At 52.7% G+C, this 22,170-nt stretch overlaps 1 protein-coding gene across 1 annotated transcript in view; it reads left to right on the top strand.

Moving 5' to 3' along the window:
• Positions 1-22,170, top strand: part of KCNN3 (potassium calcium-activated channel subfamily N member 3) — a 148,489-nt gene that overhangs the window by 102,700 nt on the left and 23,619 nt on the right. Inside the window, exon 3 of the mRNA XM_006775758.1 lies at positions 668-1,086. Coding sequence (XP_006775821.1) covers positions 668-1,086 — 419 coding nt within the window. The remainder of the gene's footprint in view (positions 1-667; positions 1,087-22,170) is intronic.

Below are 22,170 nucleotides of genomic sequence, written 5' to 3'. Positions count from 1 at the left end.
GGGGGGGGGGGGGGGGGGCAACGCTGGCCCTGGGTCCCTCTCTGACGGGGCAGGGGAGCCGGGGCCAGCCTGCGTCGCTCACTCACGGCAGAAACGTAACTTTTCATCTCCAAGTTCCCCTCCAGGGCATAGCTCAGGGCTTGGCAGGAGCTTAGGGGCCTGGTTTTATTCATTTGTTTATTTTAAAAATATTTTTTCCATTGATTTTAGAGAAAGAGGAAGGGAGAAGGAGCGAGAGAGAAAAACATTGGTGTGAGAGAGGAACATGGATGGGCTGCCTCCTGCACGCCTCCTACTGGGGAGGGAGCCCTCAACCCCCACATGTGCCCTGACGGGGAACCAAACCTCTGGGTGCAGGGATTCATCCCCAACCACTGAGCCACGTGCTGGGCAGGGACCTGGTTTTAGTCCAAATGACCTCTTCTTCCTTCTCCTCATGAAATAACCAGTTTGGGGGCACCTCCTAGCAGGACGGGACCTTGGGAAGCAATTTACAGAAATGGAGGCATTTCTCAGCCAGGTCTCCCCACGCCCCGTCCAGGGCGCTCACCGCGCAAGCGAGGGCTCCGGAGAGGACCCCGAGGTGGGCCAGCTGCCCGTCCGTCCTCCCTCGCCCCCCGTGGGCTCTGCGTCTTGGCCACAACTAACGGGCTCTCCGCTCCCGCAGCTCTTCGTGATCGACAACGGTGCGGATGACTGGCGGATAGCCATGACCTACGAGCGCATCCTCTACATCAGTCTGGAGATGCTGGTGTGCGCCATCCACCCCATCCCCGGCGAGTACAAGTTCTTCTGGACGGCTCGCCTGGCCTTCTCCTACACACCCTCGCGGGCGGAGGCCGACGTGGACATCATCCTGTCCATCCCCATGTTCCTGCGCCTGTACCTGATCGCGCGCGTCATGCTGCTGCACAGCAAGCTCTTCACCGACGCCTCGTCCCGCAGCATCGGGGCGCTCAACAAGATCAACTTCAACACGCGCTTCGTCATGAAGACGCTCATGACCATCTGCCCGGGCACCGTGCTGCTCGTCTTCAGCATCTCGCTGTGGATCATTGCAGCCTGGACCGTGCGCGTCTGTGAAAGGTATTCCGGCGGGTCGCGCTCTCCATCCAGCCCCTGGCTCCCGAGCACAGAGCCCTCCTGGGGTAGGGGAGGGAGGTGGAGCACTGGGGGGGAGGGAGGGGGCAGGATGTGTATGCCTGAGGGAGGAGGTGGTCACCTGCCCACACACCTCCAAGGAGAAAATGGGGAGGGCCCAGCCAGGCCGAATGCGAACTGCACCGTGGAAATACTGCCGCGGAGGTAAGCTGGGGGAAATGCATGTGTAAAATAACGCGTTCTCTGTTCCCGCTTTGTAAACCAAAATGTATCCACGCACCCCGGTGACACCCACCGTTAGCCTTTCTCGGGTATAACGCTGCAACTTTTGAATCCTCTCTTCCTGTTCGAGATGAACTATGCTCACATGTTGAAGGCTTGAGAAGTCCTGTAGCAATGAAACGGGTTTGATTTTGTTGAGCCTCGATTTTCTCAAAAGTATTTGCCCAGGAGCCCTTTTCAACAGGTAACACTGTTGGTGCTTCCCTACGCAAAAGGTGGGGCCACAGACCAGCAGCGGCCGCAGCCCTGGGAACTTGTTAGGGTGCAGAATCTCAGGCCTGAGCTCAGAACCACTGAGTGGAATTTGCATTTTAACAAGTTCCCCGGGTGATCTGTAAGCACCTTACCACGTGAGAAGCCCTGTGCTGGCGGAACATTCTTTGGGAAACATTGTTCTAAGGAGGCTGGTGGTTGGGTTCAGGGAAGCAGCTGGTGGGAGAGAAGGGGCCCCTGGCGACACCTCCCCACTCCAGGCTGACCCCGGATTTTCATTTTCACCTGATCTCGCATGTGGCGTCTGAACACCTGGGTTAGAAACCTGTTTCTACGTAGTTGCAAGACCCTTGGAACGTCACTTAGCATCTCTGGCTTTAAGGTTCTTATTTTAAAATGAGGATCTTGAGATAAAAGGGAGATGTGCTCACTCGAGAGGTTAGTTTCGCTATGTGGGGGGGCTTGCTCAAACCTCCGGTGTGATTTGCACGGATCCTGGTAGTCACCTTTAATTCGTCAGCGCACACAATTGTACTGCTTCTCTTAAAGAGACCATGCGAGTTCTTTTAGAACCCAGCTTCCATGACCATTGTCCTCCCCCAGTGTCAGATAATAAGCAAGATGGGCAGGAGCCTCGAGACAGGAGCTCACCCACCCGAGACTGGACAGAGATGGGGTGAGAGGCTGCTTTGGGGGACCAGCGCATTGGACTGGGGGGAAGAGGTGGGGTCATGTGGGCAGCATGCCCTGGATCCGTCAGCCTGATCTGATTAAGATTCTGTCACCTTAGAGAAGGTCGGTGACTAGCCCAAGGTCACATCGCAGCATGACAGGTTCTAGGACAGTGATGGCGAACCTTCTGAGCTCGGCGTGTCAGCATTTTGAAAAACCCTAACTTAACTCTGGTGCCGTGTCACATATAGAAATTTTTTGATGTTTGCAACCATACTAAAACAAAGACTTATATTTTTGATATTTATTTTATATATTTAAATGCCATTTAACAAAGAAAAATCAACCAAAAGAATGAGTTCGCGTGTCATCTCTGACACACGTGTCATAGGTTCGCCATCGCTGTGCTAAGACAACTCCCGCCCGCCCCTGGACGGAGCAGGGCCGGTTCCCATTCCCCGGGGCTTCCCTCAGCCTGCCGCCTGGTTGTATACACGCTCTTCTGAGGTTGCTATGGAGACCCCGCTTCAGCAAGACGCCTTTTGAAAGACATTTCTCATGTCTGGGGCCGGCTCTGATGTGACGATAGAGGTTTTTCGCATTTGCTCCTTCCAGGAAGGGAGGGGACTTAGTAATCACCCCGAACAGGCCGCCTGCGGTGGGAGGGCAGCAGCCGGCAGCTGGGAAGGCACCGACAGCAGCAGGCTTGTTTTGCTTGGACCCCAGTGAGGCATTACATCATGGCTTCCAAGGCCTGACCATCGTGGCCCTCCGGGATTCTCCTGGCCGCCTGCCCGCCTACCCCCGGCCGCCCAGAGCCCATCTGAGGAACCTCCTCATTAAACACTGTCACATGCCCAGCAGCCTGGCTGGTGGAGGGACCTTCCACAGCCCCGGTCCCCAGGCGGCAGGTGGGGGCGACGGGGCGGGGGCCGCCTGCCAGCTCCCAGGTGTGTGTTTCTCTCCCGGACGCTGATGAAGTGGCTGAGCCCGGTTTTGTAAATGGCCTGCCAGCCTCTTGAGCGGCCCCCTGTGGACTGCTCCCCGCTGAAGCTGGAAGCTGTACACATGGGCTGTCTCCGGACCTCTGGCCTGTCACCAGGTCTCTGGTGAGGAGGTTATGAATTTTCATCTTTTTCTGGATATCTGCATTATAACGAGAAGTGCGAGTCTGGAGACCTGGACCCTAGAACGGGAGAAGAACAATCCGTCATAAGGGAGATGGAAAGAGGTTTCCTTCCACTGGCTTCTGCCTCTATCTCAGACACTCAGCTCTGCACCAACCAGAAGGCAGGGAGCAAGAGCCTCCCTCCTCCCACAAACTGCCCCCTCTCCACCCCCCAGCAGGGCCTTCAGCTCCCAGGAAGCAGTAGGGAGACCATCTACAGGATGAAGCACCCAGCATGGGGGGCGGTGAGCCCCCAAGTAGGGCTTGTGAGAGGAGTCCCGAGAACCAGGGTGAGGACTGTAGTTTCTCATGGCCTCTGGTATCTGAGGCACGACCCCCAATGTGGACCACAGGCGGGGAACCCAGAAGGGGGAGAAATGATCAGAACTTCTAGTTATAGTTATTTTTATCTAAGAAATTAGCACTGCTAACATTTTAATATGCAGCCATGCGTGGGTGTCATTGAGGATGAACATACATGTAGCAAGAGGAGAGTGCGTGCTCCAGAAATGTGCCCCGCAGGAACCTACGGGTTTAAAGGTCGTAAGCTACTGGTTTGGAGGGTCGGAGGCCTCGTTCATGAGGACTGTAGCCTGCTAGACCCAGAGCCCCTGCCTCTAGTTAGAGGAAGAAATCCGCAGCCTGTAGGGCAGAGGAGCTGCCTCAGGCAATCCTGTGGCCCTGTGCCAGCCCTGGACAGATCACTGTAATTCAAAGACGAATTTCACCGCAGGGGGTGGGAGGAAAGTGAGGAAGGGAGAGAGGACATGAGGGGAGGGGACCCTAAGGAGGCCTTTGAAACAGCTCTGCAGCGTTAGCAAAGAGGGATCTAACCCTGGAGATGCAGGAGAGTGTGTAATTATGAGGAACAAAGAGCAACCTCAGGAGGTTGGTGGGCATCCCTCACAGGGCAAGCCGATGTGGGCTCTGTGACGGAGAGGGGCAGGGAGATGGGAAAGGAGAACGTGTCTGTCTCACGCAAGCACAGGGTTCCAGAAAAGTAAAATTGTTTTAGCAAAAAGAAAACCCACATCGGGGGCCCTGAATTGTTAAGAATGTGGGGGACCAACCCAAAAGTTCCCTCTGAATGTAGGAGACAAGAACAAAGACACGAGAGAAGGGAATGAATGGCACTGAACTGAAGGCTATAGAATTAAGACCAAATCCAAGAGGTAGAGTTAGTTTTGGAGGAAGAAACCAGAATAATTTGGATAAAAGCATAATCAAGAACATGCATGAAGAAAACTTTTCCAGAAGTGGCCAGCGGAGGGGCAGTGGGGAGGTTAAGATGAGGCGGCTGGAAAATTTACTGAATCATAAGGTTCAGCGATCTAGAAGCACGCAGGCAACACAATGCAGACTTTTCCTCAGGAACCCTAAGTCCCAGGAGACATGAGGGTTGCAAACCCTCTAATTAAAAAGTTGAGAGAGGCCGAAACCGGTTTGGCTCAGTGGATAGAGCGTCAGCCTGCGGACTGAGGGGTCCCGGGTTCGATTCCGGTTAAGGGCATGTACCTTGGTTGTGGGCGCACCCCCAGTGGGGAGTGTACAGGAGGCAGCTGGTCGATGTTTCTCTCTCATCGATGTTTCTAACTCTCTATCTCTCTCCTTTCCTCTCTGTAAAAACTCAATAAAATATATTAAAAAAAAAATTTTTTTAAGTTGAGAGAGAAGGTTAGAAAGGATTAGTAGAAGCATGCGAAAGTCATCATCTTAGGCAGAAGAGAATTTAAATAGCCTGATCCCTAGATTGTACTAATTAGAGCAGTATAATTTAAATCACTTTTAAACCTAAAGGTAACCACAGATAGAATTTTTGAAGTGCAACAATATTGATAACAATAGCACCAGGCAGGTATTATTTCACTTAATCCATACCCAGCTCTGTGAGGTGCAGGGGTTAGTATGATCTCCATTCCACGTGTGGGGAAGCAGGCACAGAGAGGTTAAGCAACGTGCTTTGAATTCATTAAAAGAACTAAACAAACTTTAGGAGAACAGATTAAGTTTATAACGCAAAGCCAGGAATGAATGGATTTAAAAACAGAAAAACAATTTATAAACCTAAACCACACTGATGTCTAATAAATCTAATCAAGGAAAAAAGGAAACACAAGCAGTATTAGAAATTTTAAGGGGAATAGCACTTTTTTCCTTAAAATATGTTTTCATTGATTTTAGAGAAAGAGAAAGGAGAGATGGAAACTGATAGGCTGCCTCCTGCATGTCCCCCACTGGGGACAGAGTCCAAAACCCAGGCATGTGCTCTGACTGGGCATCAAGCCGGTGACCTCTCAGTGCATGGGACGATGCTCAACCAACTGAGCCACACCAGCCAGGGCACTTAACTTTTTTTTTTTTTTTTAAGAGAAGAACACCGAAGGGAACTTTCTCTGCTTGATATTAAAATGTGTTATGAAACTCAAGTAATGAAGTCCCCTACTGGAAAATCAGTAATGGCAGATCAATGAAACCTAATGGAAAACTCAGAAAGAAACCCTAGTATGTAAGAACCCAACATATGAGAAAGAAAACCAATTAGGAAGCAATAGATTATTCCATAAATGTTAACGGGGAGGTAGGATACCTGGATTAAAAGTCAAATTAGAACCCCATCTCTCACCAGCCACCAAAATAAATTCCCGTTGCAGTCAGATATAAAAGAAGAACTCTGAGCAAGCTCCAGAAAACAACGTGAATATTTAATCAATTCTGAGACGGGTACGAATTGGTAAGCGTAACATGTCAGAAGAGAAAGAACCTGGAGGAAAAGCCTGGTGTATTTGATAACATCATATATACAAGTTTAGGTTTCCGTCCAGAAATATAAACTTATTCAAAAAGTAGATGTTACACTAGGAAAAATATTTGCTGCAAACATGACAAGAGGTAAATATCCCTATTACACAAAGCTGTCTTAGACATCAACCAGAAAAACGCAGCTTCTCAAAAAAAAAAAAAAAAAAAGACTAAAAATAGACAACCGCAAAGGAAGAAATACAAAAAGGCCATAAAAAATGAATCCTGGCCAGTGTTCTCAGTGGTTAGAGCCTCAGCCTGTGTACTGAAGGGTCTCTGGTTCGATTCCTGGTCCAGGGCAGGTACCTCAGTTGCAGGTTCGTCCCCAGCCTGGTACGGGCTCCGTGCAGGAAGCCACCAATCTCTCAGACTGATGTTTCTCTCTCTCCCCCACTCCCTTCCACTCTCTCTAAAAATCAATGGAAAAATTATCTTCGGGTGAAGCTTAGCAACAAAAAAAACAAACAAAAGAAAATGAAACATGAATTGAGCCACACTCATCAAAGAAGTGCAAGTGAAAACTGCAAGGAGGTGGCCTTTTCTCCTCTGGAATTGACAAAAATGTCAGTAAATATAACTTAGTGCTTAAACGGTTGTTATGATGGTGGTGGCATGTGTGGGGGGGTTCTCCCATAGCTGGCAGGAGGGAAACCTGGCACCACCCGTCTGGCTCCACCAGTAGCCATGCTGCCCGTACCAGTCTGTGACTGTAACCCCGTGATTCTCCCAGGACGCTATTCTAAGGCAATAATCGATTTCTGTCCAGATTCTTCAGCATGATGCCGTCTCCCGCAGCGGAGAATCAGAGACCTAGTAACTGCCCAGGGTTTAAATGGTTAAAGGAATTATAGCAGATCCGTACAGTGGGTAGTTAGGCAACAGTTTTGTGTTTTTTTTTAAAAAGCAGCCTTTTGAAGACTATAATAAGGTAGGAAGACGGTGATGTGATATTTGAAAAAGGAGCATACGAAATAGTGTTATGCAGGATGTTATCCATTGGAAATAGGTAGACATTATAATAGGCACAGAAAGTGCTTGGAAAATAACTGTAAATATTAGGTTGTTTTCTCTGTGGGGTGTTACATGTGGTTTTTTGGTTGCATTGTACTGTGTTTTCTGCCGGGACAACGCGGGGCTAGTTCTGTGTGTTTGTTGTTTGTGAATGGAAAGGGTTATTTCCTCCCCCCACAAAGCCCCTCTTTCCGTCTTCCCCAGGGACTCATGTTTTGTCTCAACAGGGCTTGGAAAGGAATGTTCAATGGCACAGTTTTTTTTTAACAAGTAATTCTCTCCGAAGAGCGCAGTGAAAGGTCCTAGCAGCCAGTGTGGCCTCAGAGGACAGGAGAGCGAGCGTAGGGAGGGGGGCGCCCCCAGCTGCGTGTCACTTGGAGCCCTGGCGGCCCCAGGACCTTTGTGGGAGGACCAGCGTCCAGGCAGGCGGCACTCCGCAGGTGAAGGGCGCTGGAGGCCCGGCTCCATCAGCTCTTCAGCGTGGATTCTGGGCCGGCCTGGCTCTGGTGGCCCCGTGGTCGGTGGGTCGGTCTGGAGAAACTGTGTGTCCCAGGGGCTTTCCACACAGCCAAGGCCGAGAGGCGGCTGGTGCGGGGCTGGGGGAGGCTCCCCCACCGTCAGGGGGCGCCCACCTGGCGGGCTGGGGAGCACGAAGGAGGGGGGTGGTCCTGGGGCAGGGCCAGCCGCAGGGAGTTCAAGTTCCATGCTGTGAGCGGCTCTGCTCCAGGCCCCAGCAGCCGCCCAGTCTCTCCTCCTGTGCGGGTTTCCACTCTCCCACCCCTGCGCCCTCACAGCCTACATTCTCTGTCTGTTCTTTCTGATCCAACAATTCTTTCCTTTCTTATTTGCAGTGATTTTGTGCTCGTTGACACTTAAGCATAGAAACTATTCATTTGTGACAAGTTTCTTCGTTTTATATTAATGAATAACACATTAATTTTATTATTATTATTATTATTCCTCACCTGAGGATAATTTTTCCTTTGCTTCTTAAAAAAGAGTGGAAGGGAGGAAGGGAGGGAGAGAGACAGAGAGAGGGAGAGGGAGAGAGGGAGAGAGAGAGAGAGAGATTGGTTGCTCCCCCAACCCAGATAGATGCCCTTGACAGGGACTCCAACCCCATACCCTGCGGTGTGTGGGCTGACGCTCTAACCACTTAGCACCACCGGCCAGGGCTGTATTTTAATTAATGAATGACATCTCTTAGGAGAATCAGGAATTGGGAATACGAGGAACATCTCTGTAAAGTCATCATTCGGAAGCACTACGTGTGGGACAGCGTCGGGCAAAAGGAACTCCATATTCACTGTGAAACCGTTCCGTTTTCCCAGTCAGGTCAATCCCCCAGTCACTCCCGTCTGTCTGACCTTAAACCTTGGGTTTCTCCCCACTCTGCCTGCTGGGACGTGGCCAACAGTGCTTTCTGCTCCCGGGGTCTGAGCGCCAGGTGCCAAGTGCCGGTTCTTTCTCCCGCTGGGGAGGGTGTCCAGCCTTCCCCACCAGGGGTCCCCGGGAGAAGCAAGCCCTACAGCAATGGCTGGGGTGGCACACAGCTAAGTGCCAGCTGGATGGACTGCAGAGAAGCTGATTGTCTCTTACCCTGGATGCCTAAGGGCATCTGGAAGGGAGTGGGAGGGAGGGAGGGAGAGGGAGAGGGAGAGGGAGAGAGAGGTGACCTGGACTGACTTCTCATCCTGTGGGACCAGTCGAAAGGGCTGCACCACTGGGCAGAGGCAGTGCCACGGTCCTATGAGGGTGGGGGTCCTGGGAGAGAGCAAAGGTGAGGAAAAGGGAGGGCTTCCTGCCGCCACACCAGCCACATCTATTTATGGGTGGACATTGGTCAAGGCAGGAAATCCATGTGATGTCAGCCCTGGGTTGTTTTGTTTGCACCAGGTGATCCCGCTGTGCCCTGCAACCCCAGGGCAGGCATCTGCCCACAAGGGACCCGACCCTCCCCCACAGGCCTTCTCACGTGTTCGGTGGCCTAGGCTGTCTCGCTGGGCTCCCTCCACCGCCCTGCTCCCTCCACTGCCCTGCTCCCTCCACCGCCCTGCTCCCTCCACCGCCCTGCTCCTTCCACCGCCCTGCCTCTCACAGCCCAGCCACGGACGGATTTTTTCACCAGCTTTTCTCCTTCCATTAAGTCCCAACTCCTTCATCTGGGGACTTGGCGGAGAGGGAGATGGGCGAGAGTATGCTATACTCCAAATGGCACCTCATTGAGTACCCCCCCACACACACACACACATACTCCCCTCTGCCTAGATGCCTACTACACCGCTCTGTGCACTGCCCAGGAGTTTAGGCACAACCATAGTTCCCTAGTGGTTTGAGATTGGTGGCCCTGGGAAACTACCAGCCCTAGCATGCCTGGTCATTTCGTCCTCCCAAGAGGCTCATGGGAGCAGCCTGCTAACAGAGCTCCCGCAGTCTGGTCCACACCTGGGGAGATAGGTCTGAGGGGCGCTGCCACCCCCACATCCGAGGGGCCACCACATGGGCTGGTGGGTTAGCCATTGCCCTCTAGGCAGGTATGGACGTGGGGTCTCCCCATGCTCTCACTAGCAGGTGACCTTGGGCAAGCTGGCCTCAGGACATCCGGGATCATTCACGGGAAATCCTTAGCACGGGAAAGCACTTGGCGTGCGGTGAGCGCCCAGTGAAGCAGGCTGGGGTTCCCTCTTCCACGGAAGGCCCCTTAAAGTTTGAGAACAGGTCTTCTTGTCTCCAAACGAATGGTCTCTAATCGTCCCACAGGTCCTCACAGGACCCTGTCAGACTCCATCACCCTGCCCACCCGCCTCCCTGGCCACCAGTGTCACACAAAGTGGACATAGTGCCCAAGTGTTAGGCAACTTCCCATGTTCTCAGCATTGTTCTCCTTTGAATGCGGGAAGGAGAGCGGCCCACAGGAAGGGTGAGGGGACCCCAGAGGGGTCAGGCGCCCACAGGAAGGTAACGGTTCTCCCAGAACAGGCATAATGGCCTGGGAGCTGGGGACCGAGGCCCAGGGCCCAGCTCTGGTTGGGTTAGGCTCTTTGCCAGCCCTCATGCTACAGCCACATGCTCCATTGTTCAATTTTCCTCAATTCGACTGCAAAGAGCCTGCTCAGCCAGAGCCCCGTGAGGGGTGACTGGCACCCCAACTCCACATGACCCACCACCCACAGGAGCCACGGCTGAATTAAGGACAGAAGGGTTTTAATCCATGTGGGGAACAGAGAGAACTCTAAATGTCAAGAGACTCGTGTCCTGCTCCCAGCTTTAGCAAGGGCACTGGTTCCGGCCTGGGGAGGGGTGGGTGGTCATTTCTCTGCCTTAGCTTTCCTGCTGCTGAAAGCAGTGATTATCAGCCCTTGCAGATCTCCAGCAGGACCTGCCTGAGCACCGGGTGTTGAGATGGCCTCCCCAGCTCCCCAGGACCCGTCTCCGGCTGGTCCCTCCCCATCACCTTCTGTGCCACCAGCATCGGCTTCCTCCAGCCGGCCATCCTCTGCCGTTTCCCTTCCTCATGCCTGCCCCAGAGGATGCATCCACACCACACCGCAGCCAGAGTGTTGAGCCAGGCCCCTTCCCCGGGGTGTAGTGCTCAATTATGAATAGCTTGCTAAATAATAATAGCGTTATTAATAGTTATTAAGCCCTCCTGTTTGCCAGCCAATATTGTTAGGAATGAAATACGCTTCCGAGAATAAACTACGGGTTTGTTTTTTCCTCGTGGGGCTTAGAGTCTACCTGGGAAGACCGATAAGTCAAGAAACAAATGAATGTGTGATTTCAAACCTGTGAAGGAGTTCAAAAACATGGTTGCAAACGAGTTTTTTTTAAAAGTCTGGGGTTGGAGAGGGGGCCTACGCACCTGGGACCTGCTCGGAAGGTCTATCTAGAGAGGCTATGTTTCGGCGGAGACTAGAAGGATAAGACGAACTGAGCCTTTCACAGACCGAGCAGGAAGGCTTCCCGGGAGGAGGGAGCAGCATGTCCAGGGGCCCCGTGCCGATGAAGAGCCTGGGGTGGCCCCACTAGAGGAGGGTATGGTGGACGGCGTGTGAGGGCAGCAGGACCTGAGGACAGAGGGGTACCACCTGGCGTCTTTGTGGAGAAGCAGTTGGAAGTGAGTCAGAAAATGACTAGGAGGATGAGTCAGGAGGCCATTGCCGCAGGCCGGGCAAGAGGCAAAGGTGACTTAGAAGACGGGTGGCGGCCGTGTAGATTCTCAGATGCAGCCTACGTGCCAGGCTGAGCGTGTAGGCACGTCCTCATGCACGGAATACCCCATGCACCAAGTCTGTGCTCGTCCTCACCATGCGGCCCCTAATTTCTCTCTGCTTCTCTGGTTTTGTCTTCTTTGTCTCAGGAATTTTATTAGTTAGTATTCGTCTTTTTGGCTGCAAGTGACAGGAAACCCAGAATAGCAGTAGCTTAGACAAAACAGGAGTTTCTTTGTTACGCAAACAAAGACTGGAATAGGGCCCCGTCCAAAGCAGGTATGGAGCTCCACGGCCTCAGGGGCCCAGGTCCCTTCTCCCTGGTTGCCCTGCGGCCTGGGCACATGGCTTCTCCTTCATAGTTCAGAGAGGCTGCTGGAGCTCCAGCCATTCCATCTACCTTCTAGCCGGAAGGAAGGAGGACGGGACAAAATACGACGTGCTCTTTTTCTTTAAAGACATTTCCTGAGAGTAACACACGTTGTTTCCGTTTACACTCATTGGGCATTCACATGCTTGGGAAAAATGTAGTCTTTATTGTTGGTAACCATTGCTCACTCCTGGGTTCTTTTAGCAACAAAGAAGGGGACAAGGACTGTGGGGCCATAACCGTCTCTTAGGCTCAAAATTACCCACCGTTCTTGTGCCCACACCCAACCCCACTCAGCCTTCTATTCCGGCATCCGGTCCCGTGGTTCTTATTCTATAATGTCTCCAGTCATCTCTTCCTGCTCCCTCAGGAATATAGGTTCCTGTCATCTTACATCAGGGCCACAGAAGTCCCTTCTCTGGCTTCAAATTATGCCACCACTACATATGTTCTAGCGCCTTAAAAACCTCCTAGCTCGATGGACCAGCCACATGACCGTGGGCAAGTCACTTACGCGCCACTAAGTGAGACAAACGGCTGTGACTGTAGCTGGTCCTCGACAAACACTGGCTTGTTTCCTTTCCCGGCCTCGCGCTTCTGACCTGCAAGTTGGCGAGAAAGCCTGTCTGTCTTACGTGCTTCCTTGGTGGGCAATGGAATTCGGACAAGAGAAGGCATGAAAAGCCAGGGAAACCACTGAATACAACACTACGCTCCTCTGTTTCTCCCAACGGCCCTGGACGTGACCGGGCAGAACGCCGTCCAGATTCCACATGTTGTGAATGAGGACAGGGCGGCTCAACAGGGCTCAGGGATTGGCCCCGCCCCCTGACTGGCAGGGCAATGCAGGCCTGGGACCCCAGGACCCTAACTGCCTGCCATTGGACTCTTGGGGCATTTGTTAAATTGGGGAGTTGTCTTATGTAACGGTGTAGGGGTCAAAGGAGAAAGCATAATGCACACCAAAAAAAAAAGTTTTTCTTTTATTTTGGGCTATGATGTCATTTTATAATTTGTTTGAGGGTATGCTATCTGGTACCTAGACAGACATTGTGATTGGTGGTACAGAAAACCAGTAATTTTTAAAATTGATTTGGGTTTAGAAAGAAAGGGAGAGAGAGAGTGAGAGAGGAACATTGATGTGGGAGAGGAACATTAATCAGTTGCCTCTCACACATGCCCTGACCAGGGATTGAACCTGTGACCCTCGAGTGCAGTGGTTCTCAACCTTCTGGCCCTTTAAATATAGTTCCTCATGTGGTGACCCAACCATACAATTATTTTCGTTGCTACTTCATAACTGCCATGTTGCTACTGTGATGAATCGTAATGTAAATATCTGACATGCAGGATGGTCTTAGGCGAACCCTGTGAAAGGGTCGTTTGGCCGCCAAAGGGGTCGTGACCCACGAGTTGAGAACCGCTGCTCTAGTGCAAGCATGTCAAACTCTCGGCCGCGGGCCACATGCCTCGTTTATTTGGCCCGTGTTAGCCTTTGAGTTTGACATGCTTGCTGTAGTGCATGGATGACGCCCAACCAACTGAGCCACACTGGCCAGGGCGAAAACCAGGAATTTTAAATTGGAAGCCACTTTCCATTAGTGCAGCGGTTCTCAACCTGTGGGTTGCGACCCCTTTGGGGGTGGAATGACCCTTTCACAGGGGTCGCCTAAATACAGCCTGCATAGCAGATATTTACATTACAATTCATAACAGTAGCAAAACTACAGTTATGAAGTAGCAATGAAAATAATGTTATGGTTGGGGGTCACCACCACATGAGGAACTGTATTAAAGGGTCGCGGCATTAGGAAGGTTGAGAACCGCTGCCCTAGTGGCTGCAGGGAGAAACAGCCCATTTCCTTGAATGCCACATCAGTTTTACGGGGAGGGGCAGGGTTAGAGACTGGCTAGACCTTTTCTGAGAAAGTATATGTCAGAATTAATAAAGTAAACAACTGTATTTTCCCTACTTGCAGAGTTGAGTAAATGTGGCTACAGTTAATTGGGCAATAGCTTTATAATTATTTTGTCAAGTTTAACATATGAAATTGCTCCCACTTAGTTACCAGCATTCTTCATTTGTTTTGTTCTTATTTATAATTGAAACTTTGCCTTTTACTTAGGGGATAAATGCATCTTGAGGCTTTTCATTATTCCAGAAACTAGACTGCGCTCTCCTGAAGGCTGCCAGACTGTCAACTGCAGCCGAATGAGGCGAAGCCTGCGGGCTGGGGAGACTCTGGGCTGGGGCCTGGAAGGCCTGGCGGAGGATGACCTCCAGCCTGAGGGGGAGCCGTCACTTACTAAGTGCACCCCAGTGCCTCTTGCATCTATCATCCCACTTCACCCTTCCAATAAGCCTTTGCAGTATGACTGCCATCTCACGGATGGAAAAACTGACGCCGAGGGCAGAGGGGTAACCCGCTCACCATCGTGTGAGGTTGCTGGTGGCTTGCTGGTCCCCAGCAGATGGTAGGTCTGTAAGAGGCCTTCTAGAGTTCCCAGCACTTGTAGGAGGTTAGTGATGATTTTTCAATAAATAAGGAAAACCATCTTCCAGGTCCCAGCTTTACAATCTATGCAGCTTCTCCTCTGGGGCCCAGCTCACTGTGACATGGACATGGCAGGGGTCATTTTCCTGTTTTAGAAATTAGGGAATAGGGGTAAGTGAGGCAGAATCTCACTGCTGACCAGGGCTCCTGCCCGGAGAAGGAGAGTCCTCCACCAGTGTCACTCCCCTCCTGTCCCCAAACCTTCCTCTGAGGTCCCCTTGGCGGCCGGGGTGTCCTCCAGCCTGAGCACCCCCAAGGCTGGCTGTGATTCTCTTCGACCCACTCAGCGCTTGCAAATTCTAGAGCCCAAGTTCCCTTAAGCCAGCGGTTCTCATCCTGGGGGTCGAACGACCCTTTCCCAGGGGTCGCCTAAGACCATCGGAAAACACATATATAATTACATATTGTTTTTGTGATGCATCACTATGCTTTAATGATGTTCAATTTGTAACAATGAAATTGAGGGTCACCACAACATGAGGAGCTGTATTAAAGGGTCGCGGCATTAGGAAGGTTGAGAACCACTGGCTTAAGCTAACAAGCGAATGAATGACCCTGCATTTGGGCGAGGGAAGGGTGAGGGGGGCAGTGGCGATCTCTGTTTCAGGGAATAATTGTGTTTCTTGGAAAGTGTGTGGAGAACTGTGCCATTGCTTGAAGGCGTTTTTAATAAAAACCATTCATCAGATAAAAGTAGAAGCCCAGAGACAAGTGCTTAGCGAGGGGAGCCCACATCAGCGTTGTCATATCCATCACCTTCCCTATCAACAGCTCCACTCTAATCCCCACAGAAATGACCGAAAAACAAGTAAGAGGCCTTTTGAGGACTTGACACCTGAGGACTCCTCCACGGCGCCTTCTCCGCCTCCCTCCCGTCAGTGAGTCAGGTTTTCTCCCCATCTGTTTGCTTTCTGGCACTGCCTGGGCTCTGTCCTGCTGCTTCCCAGCGTTCTCCCTCCCGACGCTTCTCCTTTGTTCTGGCAGCCTCCTCTCATCTGCTGGTTTCGGGCCTATGAAGTGTCAGAGGTGGGTTGCCGTTTGCAGGCAGCATTTTGTTGCCTGGCAACGTGTAACAAGTGTCTTCTGTGATGGCTGCTTCCTGTAAAACAGAGCCAGGGCTGGGACCCTGGGATGCAGGAGCCTCCAGAGGCTTCTTGTGTGTGTGTGTGTGTGTGTGTGGCAGGGGACGGGGGGAGGCGGAGAGGAGAGAGACAGACCAGCAGACACATTGGCTTGCGTGTGACGGAATAGCCAGGCTCACCGCTGTATCATGGCGGAGGCTCCAGCTCACCCTCTCCTGTGCTGATGCAGGAATTACAGGTGTTCTGTGATCAGCCGTCTTGGCTAGGTTGTGTGTAACTTGGTGGTCACCCGCTGTGGCTCCCCAAGGTGTGCTGGTCCTGAGTGACAGCTGCTAGGCGGTTCCCCCCTGAGCCTAAGTCTCACTTATCTTCCTCCGGGTGGGGTGCCGAAGGCCTGCAGTCAGTCTGTGAAGCCGACTGGGGGAAGGGGGGAGGTGGAGGCAGGAGGCAGGCGGTAGAGCGTGAGCAGAGAACACCGGCCTTAGCGCTGGAAGGGGCTCTAGGGCTTATGGAACCAAATCCTCACATTGTACCGATGAGGAAACCACGGCCCAGAGAAGGGAAGCAACTTGTCCAGATCACACAGCACGCTGGAGCGTCTGGGCTCCCAGTTGAGGGTCTTTGCCCCGGGGCCACATCCCGGCCGGGCTGACGGGGTATAAAGAGGCAGCACAGAGGTGAGAAGCACAGTGAACTTGGGCCCAGTGTGCTCCTCCCCGGTTTGTCAGGCAGAGGTAGCTCAGGACTCAGTGACCCCCAGAGACAAAGCCGACCCGACAGGCAAAGCGCCTCCTGCCCAGGCCTTTGACCTGTGTCCGTGCTGCTCTCTCCCTCCCCAGAGAGGCCCGGAGGTGGCGGGGAGTCCTGGCCTCGGGGCTAATGCTCCCGGGGAGACCCCCATTCTCACAGGGCAAGGTCCTTGGGAATCGTGGTCTTTCCATCGAGGCCCCTGAGAGTCTCGGGATGGGGGCTGCCGCTCCCCACCTGCCTGCTCTCCGTCCTGGGTGGGCAACGGGGAAGGACAGTGCTGGAGCGTCACAGCCCTCAGAGCGGGCCGGGCCGGAAGCTGCTGTGGCCCAGAGCTCTGAGGGGACGGGTGATGCCAGGGGGCTTCCCGCCACCCCCTGCAGGCCCTGCAGACAAGCAGAGCTCTCCAGATGGGTCAGCTCCTTCTTTTCCTCCAGCAAGAATCTCTCAGTTCAAGAGGCAGAAAAAAGTGATGCTGCACCCCTTCCTCCCGCCCTGGGCTGTGGAGATGAGCAGGGAGGGGTGCGGAGGCCCCCCAGCCTGAGCCCCATGCAGGGCCTTTCCCTCCAGCTGCTGCTCCGAGACCTCGGAAGTTCTTTCGGCTCCAAGCCCCCTGGGGCGGAAAGCTGGTGCGTGCTGGCTGGCTCCATTCTGTTCTGCCTAGTACCGAGCTTCAGAGTTGGCATGATTTCTGACGTGTCCCCGGACTTTCCAGTTGGTCCTGTAAGGCCTGGGGGGGTTGGCTGTGTGAGCGGTGGGCCTGGGCCAGTCCCCGAGACCCTGCCTGCCCCAGATGTCTCCCTTCCCATGGCCAAAGGCCACCCCACACGTCCAGGGCAGTGTGCCGCCTGGACACCCAGGCCCGAGGACAGGTTAGAGGTTAAAGGCAAGCGTACCCCACGTGTGGGCTGCTCGTGGCCAGGGAGCATCCAGCAGTGCCCCCCGGAGCCCTGCAGCCATGTCCCCAGACCCAGTGGTCGCCTCAGCTGAGTCGCAATTCCCCCCACTCACCCTGAGCCCGGACTCCTCTTGGTCCCCTCTTCTCAGGGGCTCGGGAAGCCATCCCACCAGAGCTCCCACGTCCTGCCCTGGAAGCCCCTTCCCAGGGAACTTTTCCCAACCTCTTTCTCTTTGTTCTTGGTCACAGGACGGCCCACCCCCTCCCACACTAACACTGCCAGCTGCCCGCTGCCCGCTGCCCGGGTGGGACTGGAGCTCTGTGCCCGCTTCAGCATCTGCTCACCCGGGAGCTGCCTGCCTTTAATTCCCTTCAGAAAGCTGGGCTGAGAGGAGGAAAACACCGCCCTTCCCTCCAGGCGCAGCCAGGACCACCGCTCTGCAGCACTGCCCTCCAGGGGGCGCCATTCACACGGAAGTCTCGGTGAAGGGCACTCCTGGAGTTGCACTGCACACAATCACCGTGTTGCTCAGGGCAGCCCTGGCTCTGGCTGACTCCCTGTGAGGCTGGCTTGCTGCATTACAGGCCCGGGATCGGATACAGATCCAGGATTGGATACAGATCCGGGATCAGATACAGATCCGGGATCGAATGCGCGAGGAAGGGAGGCGCCCCAGCCGTCTCTCCACTCAGCCTTGCTGAGCCGGCACCTCCTCCAGGGCGTCCTAGGGTCACAGACAGGGAAGTACAATCAGCCGAGCCCAAGCCCGCGGGCACACAGGCTCTCTCCCAGGGTGGATGTTTCATTTTGTGCAGGTTCCCTAATCTGGCCGAGCCTGTGTTTCCCACTCAAGAAAACGGGAAAGGACATTCCTAATCTTGTTATTTCGAGGATGAGATGAGGTCGTGCGCAGCAGGCTTGGTCCACTTGGCACGTGGCTGATGCTTGACAGATGCCGATGGTTGCTAGCTCTTAAAACAGGGCTGAACGCCTAGTCCTACCTGCCTCCCAGAAACAGTCCCAGAAAGAAAACGAGATGAGAAAGAGGTCGCCTCTCAGGCCTTTGAGGAAGTATTTTGCAAGAATGCCCACCAGTTATTCTTGTCTCTGTATCTGGAAAACTGAGAACGGTGATGCCCCGTGGCTTCCGCGTCATGCTCTGTGGCCGATGATGAATGTTGGGAGTGCCTCCGCCCAGCCCCCCCTTTTAGTCCTGGGAGGTGCAAGTAACCCTCAGAGGAGGTGCCTGCTAAGTGCACCCATGCCCCTCCTGGGCACTCCTCTCAGCCTTCTTTCCTTTCCTTTCTTTCTTTTTCTTTCTTTCTTGTCCTTTTGTGTTGCTTGGTGTAGGTCTCCTTCACTGCACTGTAAGGTCCGTGAAGTCTAGCGCATAGTAGGGCCTCATGTGTAGTTGTTCACCGGATGATCTCATTTATTAAACCCCAAATAGGTGCTGGGTGCTATGCCCGGTCTTATGTTTGTCACCTCATTTATCCATCAGCACGGTCCCATGAGAGGTTCCACACGCTTCGTCCTTACAGAGGGAAAGCCCAGGGCGTGGGGCGGTAACCCCCCGACGGAGGCCACGCGGGACAGCGGCCGGCCTGGGACCTGAACCCACCCTCCCTCCGCCACGCCACCTCCCGGTCCCGGGGAAGACACGCTTCCCACGGGAACGGTGTTTCTTCCAAACATATTGTTGTTCTCCATGTTCATGCATTTTTATTAATCGTTTCCAAATCGGGAAACATGGAAATATTTTTAATAAGGAGAGAGGAAATATTGCGAAGAGAGAAGCGGACTCAGAGGGACTTGCCAGATGAGCCATCTGGTTCTTAACTTAATGACCATTCAAGGAGGTTGACAGGGCTCTCCTGGCTGAAGAAAATGGGCTGTGGAAGGAAGGGCAGCTGGCTTCCCTCTAATGGTGTATCCATTTGTGAAGTGGAGACTTTGAACAAAACATCTTAGCTAAACAAGAGAAGAGAAACACACACTAAAAAAAAAAGAGAGAAAAAGCTGAGCTGGTGTCTTGTTTAGACTTCGCACCAAGGGCTGTGAGCATTGCATCCAGATGTGTGACACCAGCCAGATGTTCTGATCTCCTGCATCTGACCACGCACGCACGCCACCGCCTCTGCGAGAAAGGTCGACACCCGTGCTCGCGGGGAGAGAGCAGCCGTGTCTGCCTGGGGCAGTTGTCTTCAGAACTGTCGTTTTTGGTGATGGTGGTTTTCTCCCCTGCGGCCTTGCACCCCGGCTGTTCGCTCTGGGGCTGGCTGGAAAAGACTAGATTTAGATTGGTCTTGGAAAGAGAGATCCAGGGCTATTGCCCTGAACCACCTGGTAGAAGGAGACGGCCTTGTTTCCCTAAACTCAAAGCTCACACCAAAAAGAGAACGCCAGCCATCGGAATGAAGTGACAAGGAGTGCCTTTCTCCACGCCGACGTGTCACCATGGGCATGTGGACCAGGGGGCTTGCGGTCAGTCCTGAGTCCTCAAAGCCATTTATTTCACATTCTAAGTCGTTTATTCAGGAAATTGTTTTTAGGCAAAGGAAGGATTTTCCTTTGTCGTGATTAGCCGGAATACGCAGGAGTAGCTCTGAAGTCACCATCGCCGTTTATTCCTCAGCTAACTTTGAATGTCCGTGGAACTCTCTCACACACTTCCAAAATGTTTGAAATCCTAAACTAACCTGTAGGATGCCCTTAAGAAATGTCCATTTTCTCCCCGAAGCTGGACTCGCGTACCCTGGTACACTGCGGCCACTTGCTAATTAGGAGTTGGTTCTATTCAAGGACTGGGCACAGGGAGAGGTAGGAGTAGGCGGAAAGCCCAGGGCTCCATGGCGATACCCGACCTTAGTCGGGGCACGGGTTTGACTGTGTGGCGCTGCGGGGTGCCTGGAAGGCGAAGACAAAGCTATCCATTTGGCTGAGTTCTGCAGAAGGCCTGGCTTGGTTCCTGAAAACTTCCAACAAACAAACCAGACCCAGAACAAGTGGCTAGAGACATCCCATCAGTAAGATTCATGTGAAAAGAGTTAGGTCACAGCTACTGTCAAGAAGCCAAGCTCCTCTGAATAGCGAGAACGGACTCCAAGCCCGGGGTAGTTGGCAGCCACTTTGACAAAAGTTTATCTGCCGAAGAGATCTTAACGTGCTTCCCTGAGTTACTGAAGCAAGCATCGCTTTCACGGGAGGCAGGGGAAGCAATGACAGGTCATATTCATTCCAGACATTCACTGAGCAGCTATTAAGTGTTAAGCTCCGAGATGATACTTAAAACAGATACAAAGAGGACTCCAATAGCCCTGGCTGGGTGGCTCCATGAGTTGGAGCATCATCGGGTTCAGCAAAAGGTGGCAGGTTTGATTCCTGGTCAGGGCACATACCCAGGTTGCGGTTCAGTCCCCGGTCAGGGTGCGTGCAGGAGGCAACCAATCGATGTTTCTCTCTCACATCGGTGTTTCTCTTTCTCGCTCCCTCCCGTCCTCCCTCTAAGATCAATAAAACAAACAGCCCAAAAACATTGGCTATCTCACTGTTGCCAAGGGTCAAGAACTCAGGGGCATCTTGCACGGGGACCTCTGGCCCAAGGTCTCTCCGGAGATGGTAGTCAAGCTGCCACCCAGGGCTGCGATCTCACCTCAAGGCTCAGCGTAAAGGGTTTCTGTGTCCAAGCTCACTCCCGTGGTTGTGGTTGAGGTGGACACACCCGTGTGGAAACACTGCTCTCCGAAGAAGAACAAGATCAGGATAAGCATGAAATTGAGGATATTGATAATCTCTGGGGTGGGGGGGCGTGGGAGGGCTTTGCGTGGAGAGAACACACAAGTAGATTCAACAGGCAGGGTTGGATAGTGAGCGCTAATTTTATTTTCATGCTTCCTAGCTTAATTTCACAGGACATATATTTTTGGTTTCTTTCTCTCAGGCTTGATTTTATGTTCGTATTATGGAAGTTATAGGCATGCCTGCACTTTAGAGTCAACTGTCCTTCCCATTTACCCTTCTCCAGAGCTTGACTACAATCTCCTGAGGGACCTTGAGCCAGAGGTCTCTGAGGGCAGGCTGCCCCTGAGTTCCTGACCTAGAGCAACAGTGAAGTAGCAAATGGTATTTAAGCTGCTAAGTCCTGGGGCAGCTTGTTGTGCAGCAATAGATGACCAATCTTTTTACCTCCTTTTGCTAATTGTTTACCTCCCTGTCTCAGAATAACGGGCTTGTATTGCTACTTTTCGATGCGTGAGTTTTGGCATTATCTATTCCCTCCCCTCCCGGGAAGATGAGGAATGGGCTTCCTTTCCGCCCCTTGAACTCGTCCTGTCCCCCATTCTCCTTTCATAATTATTTTATAATTTTGGTTAGATCAGTAATCACTGTTTGCATTACTCAGTCCACACTAATTTGACTCTATTCATAGTTGAGCCTTCGTAGTCAAGGATGATAACTCCTCTCTTCCTGCAGAAGTTTGGTTTTATTCTGGTTAGTCATCCTGTTTGTGCATTTGCTTGCTTTTCTATGTATTGATCCCTAGTTTAATTCCAAACTCTGGCGGTTGTCTCACTCTCTTCTCCAGGCACAACAGGTTTTCTCCCCATTTCATCTTCTTGGAGAAATGTCTCCCCGAGCTTCTGCCTTGCTGCCGCCTGGACTGGTGGCCCTCTGTGCCTGGTGCACGGCCTTCACCCTGGGCCCCTCCCCACCGCCTGCCTCCTGCGCCCTCCACCCCGGGGCTTCCTCTTCGGGGCTTACTCTGTGGTGTGGGTGATGCACACCCGCCCCTGGCTCCCTGAGAAAGGCTACAGAGGAGGCAAACCTTGGAGAGCCTTGCACATCTGGAAGTGTCTTCATTCCACTCTCAGACTTTGGCTGGTTGGGATTCCGGCCTCCGTGGTTTAGAATTCTTGTTTGGTCATCATTTTTCTTCAGAATTTTGAAGGCTATTCCATGGCCCTCTCGCTTCCAGTATTGCTTTAAAAATTCCAAAGTCACTCAGATTTCTGATTCTTTGTATTTGATATCTCTCTCTCTCTCTCTCTCTCTCTCTCTCT

The sequence above is a fragment of the Myotis davidii genome, unplaced genomic scaffold (assembly GCF_000327345.1).
Source record: "Myotis davidii unplaced genomic scaffold, ASM32734v1 scaffold208, whole genome shotgun sequence".
In the NCBI taxonomy this organism is placed as follows: Eukaryota; Metazoa; Chordata; class Mammalia; order Chiroptera; family Vespertilionidae; genus Myotis; species Myotis davidii.
Note: the sequence above shows the minus strand (reverse complement) of the source record. Positions and strands in the feature narration are given on the sequence as shown.